Here is a 9927-nt window from a genome sequence, read left to right on the forward strand (position 1 = left end):
GGAGGGGGCGTGGCCTCGAGCGGGGGCGGAGTTGTGAATGGGAGGGGGCGTGGCTTAGAGCAGGGCGGAGTTGTCAATGGGAGTGGGCGGGGCTTAGAGGGGCGTGGGAGGGGATTTGGGGGGATTTTGGGGAGATTTTGGGGGGGATTTGAGGGGGGGAATTTGGGGAAGGGTCTCGGGCACAGGGAGGGGGATTTGGGGGGGATTTGAGGAGGATTTGGGGGAGATTTTGGGGGAAATTTGGGGAGGATTTGGGGGAAATTTGGGGGGGGATTTTGGGGGTCCTGGGGGGATTTTGGGGGAGCATTTTGAGGGGGATTTGAGGGAGGGTCTCAGGCACTGAGAGGACAATTTGGGGAGGGGTCTCGGGGGACAGGGAAGGGGAATTTGGGAATAATTTGGGGAGGGGTCTCGGGCACACAGAACGGAATTTGGGGCTGATTTTTGGGGAGTGGTCTCGGGGAATTTGGGAATAATTTGGGGCTGATTTTTGGGGAGGGGTCTCAGGGACAGGGAGGGGAATTTGGGGCTGATTTCTGGGGAGGGGTCCTCAGACACACGGAACAGAATTTGGGGCCGGTTTTTGGGAGGGGTCTCGGGGAATTTGGGAATAATTTGGGGCCGGTTTTTGGGGAGTGGTCTCGGGGAATTTGGGGATAATTTGGGGCGGGGTCTCAGGCACACGGAACAGAATTTGGGGGCCGGTTTTTGGGGAGGGGTCTGGGGATTTTGGGATAATTTGGGGCCGGTTTTTGGGGAGGGGTCTCGGGGAATTTGGGGATAATTTGGGGCCGGTTTTTGGGGAGGGGTCTCGGGGATTTTGGGAATAATTTGGGGCCGGTTTTTGGGGAGGGGTCTCGGGGAATTTGGGAATAATTTGGGGCCGGTTTTTGGGGAGGGGTCTCGGGGAATTTAGGAATAATTTGGGGCCGGTTTTTGGGGAGGGGTCTCGGGGATTTTGGGGATAATTTGGGGCGGGGTCTCAGCGCGGAGGGGGCGGGGCCTTGCGGAAGCGCGCGTGGGCCGGGGGCTCCCCGGGACCCCCCCAGGCTCGAAGCCCCCGGCCCGGGCCAGCGCCAGAGCCCGGGCCCGGAACGAGTCCAGGTGGGCGGGGCCAAGGGTGGGCACGAACCTGGAATTGGGGAGGGGGCGTCAGTGGGGGGGAATGGGGAATTAATGGGGCTGGGGGATTGGGGAGGGGGCGTCAATAGAGCTGGGGGGGGCGCAGGGTGGGCACGAACCTGGGAATTGGGGAGGGGGCGTCAGTGGGGGGGGAATGGGGAATTAATGGGGCATTAATGGGGCTGGGGAATTGGGGAGGGGGCGTTAATGGGGCTGGAGGGGGCGCAGGGTGGGCACGAACCTGGGAATTGGGAGGGGGCGTCAGTGGGGATTTGGGGAGGGGGCGTCAATGGGGCTTCAGTGGGGCATTAATGGGGCTGGGGGAATTGGGGAGGGGGCGTTAATGGGGATTTGGGGAGGGGGCGTCAGTGGGGCATTAATGGGGTGTTAATGGGGCTGGGGAATTTGGGGAGGGGGCGTCAGTGGGGGGGGGAATGGGGCATTAATGGGGCATTAATGGGGCTGGGGGAATTTGGGGAGGGGGCGTCAGAGGAGGGGAATGGGGCTGGGGGATTGGGGAGGGGGCGTTAATGGGGATTTGGGGAGGGGGCGTCAATGGGGCATTAATGGGGCGTTAATGGGGCTGGGGGATTGGGGAGGGGGCGTCAATGGGGATTTGGGGAGGGGGCGTCAGTGGGGCATCAATGGGGCGTTAATGGGGCTGGGGGAATTGGGGAGGGGGCATTAATTGGGCATTAATGGGGCGTTAATGGGGCTGGGGAATTTGGGGAGGGGGCGTCAGTGGGGCATTAATGGGGCATGAATGGGGCTGGGGAATTTGGGGAGGGGGCGTCAATGGGGGGGGAATGGGGCATTAATGGGGCATTAATGGGGCTGGATATTGGGGAGGGGGCGTCAATGGGGATTTGGGGGCTCCCCTCACTGAGGGGAATTTGAGGAGGGGGCTCCTGAAAGGGGAATTTGGGCAGGGGGTGTTAATGGGGCTGGGGGCTTCTCAAGGGGTTAATTTGGGGTTAATTTGGGGAGGGGTCTCGGGGTTAATTTAGGGAGGGGTCTCGGGGTTAATTTGGGGTTAATTGGGGAGGGGTCTCGGGGTTAATTTGGGTTAATTTGGGGAGGGGTCTCGGGGGTAATTTGAGGTTATTTTGGGGTGAATTTGGGGTTAATTTGGGGAGGGGTCTCAGGGTTAATTTGAGGTTAATTTGGGGAGGGGTCTCGGGGTTAATTTGGGGAGGGGGCTGCACTCACGTGGGCAGCTCGGGGTTAATTTGGAGTTAATTTGGGGTTAATTTGGGGAGGGGTCTCAGGGTTAATTTGGGGAGGGGTCTCGGGTTAATTTGGGGTTAATTTGGGGTAATTTGGGTTAATTTGGGTTAATTTGGGGAGGGGTCTCGGGGTTAATTTGGGGTTAATTTGGGGAGGGGTCTCGGGGTTAATTTGGGGTTAATTCGGGGTAATTTGGGTTAATTTGGGGAGGGGTCTCCTCTCACGTGGGCAGCTCCAGCAGCAGCGTCGCCCCCGGGGCCGCCAGAGCCCCCAGCTGGGGGGTCAGCAATGGGAGAGACCTGGGAGACCCCAGACCCAATTGATGGAAACACCCCAGAGACCCCAGACCCAATTGATGGGAACCCCCAGAGACCCCAGACCCAATTGATGGGAACCCATAGAGACCCCAGACCCAATTGATGGGAACCCACAGAGACCCCAGACCCAATTGGGAACCCATAGAGACCCAATTGATGGAACCCCCCAGAGACCCCAGACCAATTGATGGGAACCCCCAGAGACCCCAGACCCAATTCATGGAAACACCCCAGAGACCCCAGACCCAATTCATGGAAACCACAGAGACCCCAGACCCAATTGATGGGAACCCACAGAGACCCCAGACCCAAATCATGGAACCCCCAGAGACCCCAGACCCAATTGATGGGAACCCCCCAGAGACCCCAGACCCAATTGATGGGAACCCCCAGAGACCCCAGACCCAATTGATGGAACCCCCAGAGATCCCAGACCCAACTGGGAACCCACAGAGACCCCAGACCCAATTGATGGGAACCACCCAGGAGACCCCAGACCCAAATCATGGAACCCCCAGAGACCCCAGACCCAATTGATGGGAACCCATAGAGACCCCAGACCCAATTCATGGAAACCCCAGAGACCCCAGACCCAATTGATGGGAACTCCCAGAGACCCCAGACCCAATTGGGAACCCATAGAGACCCCAAACCCAATTGATGGGAACCCCCAGAGACCCCAGACCCAATTGATGGAACCCCCCAGAGACCCCAGACCCAATTGATGGGAACCACCCCAGAGACCCCAGACCCAATTGATGGGAACCCCCCAGAGACCCCAGACCCAATTGATGGAACCCCTCAGAGACCCCAGACCCAATTCATGGGAACCCCCAGAGACCCCAGACCCAATTGGGGCCAGCTGGGAACCCACAAGGACCCCCCAGAGACCCCCAAAACCTCCCCCAAACCCCCCAAGACCCCCAAAAACCCCCCCAGACCCCCCAAAACCTCCCTGGGACCCCCAAAACCTCCCCCAGGACTCCCCAACACCTCACCCAGGACCCCCAGAACCCCCCAAAACCTCCCAAAAACCCCCCAGGACCCCCAAAAATCTCCCCTAGGACCCCTCTGAACCCCCCTAAACCTCCCCAGACCCCCCCAAAACCCCCCCAGGACCCCCCAAATTCTCCTCAGGACCCCCAAAACCTGCCCCAAACTCCCCCAAGACCCCCAAAAATCTCCCCAGGACCCCTCTGAACCCCCACAAAACCCCCCCAGGACCCCCCAAACCTCCCCCAGGACCCCCCAAAACCTCCCCCAAACCCCCCAGGACCCCTCAAATTCTCCTCAGGACCCCCAAACACCCCCCCCCCAGGACCCCCAAAATCTCCCCTAGGACCCCCAAATCTCCCCCAGAACCCCCAGGACCCCCCAAAGCCTCCCCCAGGACCCCCAAAACCTCCCCCAGGACCCCCAAAACTCCCCCGGGACCCCCAAAACCTCCCCCAAACTCCCCAAGATCCCCAAAAATCTCCCCTAGGACCCCCCAAAAACCCCCCCGGGACCCCCCAAACCCCCTCCGGACCCCTCTGAACCCCCCAAAACCCCCCCAGACCCCCCAAAACCTCTCTGAACCCCCCAAAACTCCCCCGGGACCCCCAAAACCTCCCCCAAAGCCCCCAAAAACTCCCCCAGGACCCCCCAAAACCCCCCCGGGACCCCCAAAACCTCCCCCAAACTCCCCAAGACCCCCAAACCCCCCAAATTCTCCTCAGGACCCCCAAAACCTCCCCCAGGACCCCCAAATTCTCCTCAGGACCCCCAAAACCTCCCCAGGACGCCCAAACCTCCCCCAGGACCCCCCAAAACCTCCCCCAAAACCCCCAGGACCCCTCAAATTCTCCTCAGGACCCCCAACCCCCCCCCCCAGGACCCCCAAAATCTCCCCAGGACCTCTCTGAACCCCCCCAGGACCCCCAAAACCTCCCCCAAACCCCCCCAAGGAGCCCCCAAATTCTCCTCAGGACCCCCCAAGACCTCCCCCAAAGCCCCCAAAACCTCCCCAGGACCCCCCAACCCCCCCGAAGGAGCCCCCAAACCCCTCAGGACCCCCAAATCTCCCCCCAGGACCCCCCCAAAACCCCCCCCGGGACCCCCAAATCTCCCCCCAAAACCCCCAGGATCCCCCAAAACCTCCCCAGGACCCCCCAAAACCCCTCTGAACCCCCCCCCCAAAACCCCCCAGGACCCCCAAATTCACCTCAGGACCCCCCAAAACCCCCCCGGGACCCCCCAAATTCACCTCAGGACCCCCAAATCCCCCCGGGACCCCCGGGCACCTCCAGCCCAGCACCAGCAGCCGGCAGCGCCCCCCGAGGCGGGCGGGGGTCTCGGGGGGGCCCCCCAAGGGCAGGAACCGAACCCGGAGCGGGAGCGGGGCCAGGGGCCCTGGAAAGGGGAGGGGAAAGGGGAGAATTGGGGGGTCCTGGGGGGATTTGGGGGACCTGGGGGGGTTTGGGGGGGTTTGGGGACAATTTTGTGGGGAGATTTTGGGGGTCCTGAGGGTGTTTGGGGGAATTTTGGGGGGAGATTTGGGGGTCCTGGGGGCGTTTGGGGGAGATTTGGGGGTCCTGGAGGGGTCTGTGGGGAGATTTGGGGGTCCTGGGGGGGTTTGGGGGAATCTTGGGGTACTTTGGGGGGTCCTGGGGGAGATTTGGGGGGTCCTGGGGGCGTTTGGGGCAATTTGGGGGTAGATTTGGGGGGTCTGGGGGGGTTTGGGGGGAGATTTTGGGGGTCCTGGGGGGGTTTGGGGACAATTTTGGGGGGGATTTGGGGGGAGATTTGGGGTCCTGGGGGGGGTCTATGGGGAGATTTGGGGGCCCCAATTGGGTCTGGGGGAATTTGGGGGGTCCTGAAGGGGTCTGGGGGGAGATTTGGGGGGTCTGGGTGGGATTTTGGGGGGAATTTTAAGGGAATTTTGGGGGGGATTTGAGGGAATTTTGGGGGAATTTTGAGCAGATTTTGAGGGGAATTTGGGGGGGATTTTGGGGGGATTTTGAGGGGATTTTTGGGGGGGATTTGAGGGAATTTTGGGGGGATTTTGAGGGGATTTTGAGGGAACTTTGAGGGAATTTTGGGGGGGGTTTTGAGGGAATTTTGAGGGGATTTTGAGGGAATTTTGAGGGGATTTTGAGGGGATCTTGAGGGGTTTTTGGGAGGAATTTTGAGGGGATTTTGAGGGGATTTGAGGGAATTTCGAGGGGATTTTGGGGGAATTTTTGGGGCATTTTGAGGGAGATTTTGGTAGAATTTTGAGGGAACTTTGAGGGAATTTTGGGGGGGATTTTGGGGGATTTTGAGGGGAATTTGAGGGGATTTTGAGGAGGATCTTGAGGGGAATTTTGAGGGAATTTTGGAGGGATTTTGAGGGGAATTTGGGCGGATTTTGAGGGAATTCTGGGGGATTTTGAGGGAATTTTGGGGGGATTTTGGAGGGATTTTGAGGGAATTTTGAGGGAATTTTGGAGGGAATTTTGGAGGGAATTTCGAGGGAATTTTGAGGGAATTTTGAGGCGATTTTGGGGAGTGGTCCTGGTGGGCTTGGGGACCCTCAGGTGCCACTTGGGTGGTGGAGGGGGGGGACACAAACTCACCCAGCGGGTTGGGATCATCCCCGGGGGTGTCCCCGGTTTTTGGGGTGTCCCCGTTCCCGGGGGTGTCCCCGGGGGTGTCCCCGGTTTTTGGGGTGTCCCCGGGGGTGTCCCCGGTTCTGGGGGTGTCCCCGGTGAGGAGCTCGTGCAGCAGCTCCGTGACAGCGGCCAGGGACAGCTCGGAGGCCGTCTGGGGTGGGGAGGGGTCCCGTGAGAGACCCCCCCTCAATAGAGACCCCCAAATAAACCCCCTAAATAGGGAACCCCCAAATAACCCCCCCTAAATAACCCCCCCTAAATAGGGACCCCTAAATAAACCCTCCCTAAATAGGGAACCCCCCCTAAATAACCCCCCCTAAATAACCCCCCTAAATAATCCCCTGTCCCCGGGACCCCTCCCCAATAAACACCCCTGGGACCCCTCCCCTCATTAAACCCCCCTGGGACCCCTCCCCTCATTAAACACCCCTGGGACCCCTCCCCAATAAACACCCCTGGGACCCCCCCTCATTAAACACCCCTGGGACCCCTCCCCTCATTAAACCCCCCTGGGACCCCTCCCCTCATTAAACACCCCTGGGACCCTCCCCTCATTAAACACCCCCGGGACCCCTCCCCTCATTAAACACCCTGAGACCCCCCCCCCTCATTAAACACCCCCGGGACCCCCCCTCATTAAACACCCTGGGGACCCCCCCTCATTAAACACCCCTGGGACCCCTCCCCTCATTAAACACCCCCGGGACCCCTCCCCTCATTAAACACCCCTGGGACCCCTCCCCTCATTAAACACCCCCGGGACCCCTCCCCAATAAACACCCCCGGGACCCCTCCCCATTAAACACCCCCGGGACCCCTCCCCTCATTAAACACCCCTGGGACCCCTCCCCTCATTAAACACCCCCGGGACCCCCCTCATTAAACACCCCTGGGACCCCTCCCCTCATTAAACACCCCCGGGACCCCTCCCCTCATTAAACACCCCCGGGACCCCTCCCCTCATTAAACACCCTGGGACCCCTCCCCTCATTAAACCCCCCCGGGACCCCCCCCTCATTAAACACCCCCGGGACCCCCCTCATTAAACACCCCTGGGACCCCTCCCCTCATTAAACACCCCCGGGACCCCCGTCATTAAACACCCCTGGGACCCCTCCCCTCATTAAACACCCTGGGACCCCTCCTCATTAAACACCCCCGGGACCCCCCCTCATTAAACACCCTGGGACCCCCCCCTCATTTAACACCCCCGGGACCCCTCCCCATTAAACACCCTGGGGACCCCTCCCCTCATTAAACACCCCCGGGACCCCTCCCCTCATTAAACACCCTGGGGACCCCCCCCTCATTAAACACCCTGGGACCCCTCCCCATTAAACACCCTGGGACCCCCCCTCATTAAACAGCCCTGGGACCCCTCCCCTCATTAAACACCCCTGGGACCCCTCCCCTCATTAAACACCCCTGGGACCCCCCCTCATTAAACACCCTGGGACCCCTCCCCTCATTTAACACCCCTGGGACCCCCCCTCATTAGGGACCCCCGGGACCCCCCCTCATTAAACACCCTGGGACCCCCCCTCATTAAACACCCCCGGGACCCCCCCTCATTAAACACCCCTGGGACCCCCCCTCATTAAACACCCCCGGGACCCCCCCTCATTAGGGACCCCCGGGACCCCTCCCCGGTACCTTGGGGGGGTTCTGGGTCCCGGTGGGGCCGAGGCCGAAGCTGAGGAAGGGTCCGGTGACCGTGTCCCCCCAATAGGAGGGGGGGGACACCGAGCGCCCGTCCTGGACAATGGAGGGGAGCAGAGCAGTGTCCGTGTGTCCGTCTGTCCCCTCCCGGTGTCCGTCTGTCCCCTCCCGGTGTCCCGGTGTCCCTCCCGGTACTCACGGCCCGGGGTCTGGGGTCGCTCAGCACCGTCGGGTTCGGGGTCGCTCCCCCTCCGCCGAAGGCGTCGCCGTTCTCCCGCCAGCGCCCGAACTCCGCCGGTGACACCGACGTGGCCTTGGGGACACACCGGGAATGGGGCAATGTTGGGGGGTCCCCAACACCTCCCCGGTGTCCCCCCGGTGTCCCCGGTTACCCCCCGAGGGTGCAGCGCCATCCGCAGCTCCCAATCCGCCACCGCCGCCCTCGCCTCGTAGCGGGCCCCGAGGCGCCGCCGCAGCCGCCGGTCCCAGCCCGGGGGTCCCGGCACCGCCTCCGGTACCGGCACCGCCTCCGGTTCCGCCCCCGGTAGCGGCACCGATCGCTCCCAGCGCTGCAGAACCGCCTCGAGCGCGTCCCGGTCCCGGCACTGCGGTAACGGAGGGAACCGGGACAATGAGAGCCGGTACCGGGACAATGAGAGCCGGTCCCGACCGCATCGGTGCCCTCAGAACCCCGGTACCGGCCAGTCCCGGTGCCCTCAGAACCCCGGTACCGGCCATTCCCGGTGCCCTCAGAACCCCGGTACCGGACAGTCCCGGTGCCCTCAGAACGCCGGTACCGCGCAGTCCCGGTGCCCTCAGAACGCCGGTACCGGGCAGTGCCGGTGCCCTCAGAACCCCGGTACCGGCCATTCCCGGTGCCCTCAGAACCCCGGTACCGGGCAGTGCCGGTGTCCCAGCCCCGCTCCTCCCCACTCCCGTCCGGCCCCGCTTCCCCCCGGTCCCGCTGCCGGTTCTGGCCTTCATGAGCCGCAGATCCGCGGGTCCATCCCGGTCCCGGTTCTGTCCCGGTTCCGGTTCGGTGCCGGCTCGGATCCATCGGCGGAGCCGCCCCGCCGCCCCCCGCAGCAGCGCGGCCGTGCCCGGGCGGAGCGAGCCCGAACCGAGCAGCTCCAGGATGGCGGCGGCGCGGGCTGGGACAACGGGAGGGACACCGGGAATTTACCGGGAATTACCGGGAATTTATCGGGAATTACCGGGAGGGACAGCGGGGTTACCGGGAGGCATCCGGGTTTCCGGGAGGGACACCGGGGAAGCCTTGGGGACATCCCAGAGAGGTAACGGGGACACCGGGAGGGTCACCGGGAGGGTTACCGGGTGTACCGGTACCTGCGGGCCGGGGCCTCTCCGGTGCTTCCAGCGCCAGCAGCAGGAACAGGAGCTGGCGAGCCACGGTCTCGGGGCTCTGCTCGGCCACGAACAGCTACGGGAGAGCTCCGGTAACACCGGGAGAGCTCCGGTAAAACCCGGGAGAACCCCAAACCGGTGTCGCCTCCCCGTCCCGGTCCGTACCGTGATGTCCCGGGGGGGTCCCCCGCCGGGCCCGGGCCGCTGTCATGAGGAGGTGCCGCCCCTCAGCCGCCCCCACCAGCAGCACCGAGGCCTCCGGTTCCGGCGGGACTGCGGGAAATCATGAGGGGACCGCGGTCACCGGGAGCACCGGGAGCGGCGCCGGTAACACCGGGAGGGCCAGGGGGGGTTGTGGGCTCACGGTGAAGGCGGAGATCGATGGCCGGGGACAGCCCCCACCAGCACACGGTGCCCCACGGCCTCCTCCAGCGCGGCCGCCATGGCCGAGCCCTCACGGAGCCCCGGCAACGCCGCTGACCAATCACGAGCCAGAACGGCGCCGGTGCTCAGCACGCCGACCAATGAAAAACCAGAGAAACAGCGGGAAACTTCAACGGACCAATGAGAGGCCAGAACGCCGGAGAAGCCCCGCCCACCGGGAC

At 62.7% G+C, this 9927-nt stretch overlaps 1 protein-coding gene across 1 annotated transcript; it reads right to left on the reverse strand.

Annotated features, from left to right (window-relative positions):
- Positions 1-711: 711 nt before the first annotated feature.
- DNAAF3 (dynein axonemal assembly factor 3) lies at positions 712-9871 on the reverse strand. Its single transcript, XM_077193290.1, has 11 exons — positions 9687-9871; positions 9488-9595; positions 9305-9398; positions 8936-9108; positions 8350-8562; positions 8157-8270; positions 7952-8053; positions 6263-6449; positions 4949-5057; positions 2574-2648; positions 712-1132 (listed from the first exon to the last, which is right to left on the reverse strand). The coding sequence occupies exons 4-11, from the start codon at positions 8939-8941 to the stop codon at positions 913-915; spliced, it is 1026 nt and encodes a 341-aa protein (XP_077049405.1). The 5' UTR covers positions 8942-9108; positions 9305-9398; positions 9488-9595; positions 9687-9871; the 3' UTR covers positions 712-912.
- Between the last annotated feature and the right edge of the window lie 56 nt (positions 9872-9927).

This window comes from Agelaius phoeniceus, chromosome 37, assembly GCF_051311805.1.
Source record: "Agelaius phoeniceus isolate bAgePho1 chromosome 37, bAgePho1.hap1, whole genome shotgun sequence".
Taxonomy (NCBI): domain Eukaryota; kingdom Metazoa; phylum Chordata; class Aves; order Passeriformes; family Icteridae; genus Agelaius; species Agelaius phoeniceus.

Coding starts and splice junctions, on each gene's coding strand:
- DNAAF3 (XM_077193290.1), bottom strand. Junction 8,054..8,156: donor GCGACCCCAGACCCCGGGCC/GTGAGTACCGGG, acceptor TCCATTGTCCAG/GACGGGCGCTCGGTGTCCCC. Junction 6,450..7,951: donor GGACCCAGAACCCCCCCAAG/GTACCGGGGAGG, acceptor TCCCCACCCCAG/ACGGCCTCCGAGCTGTCCCT.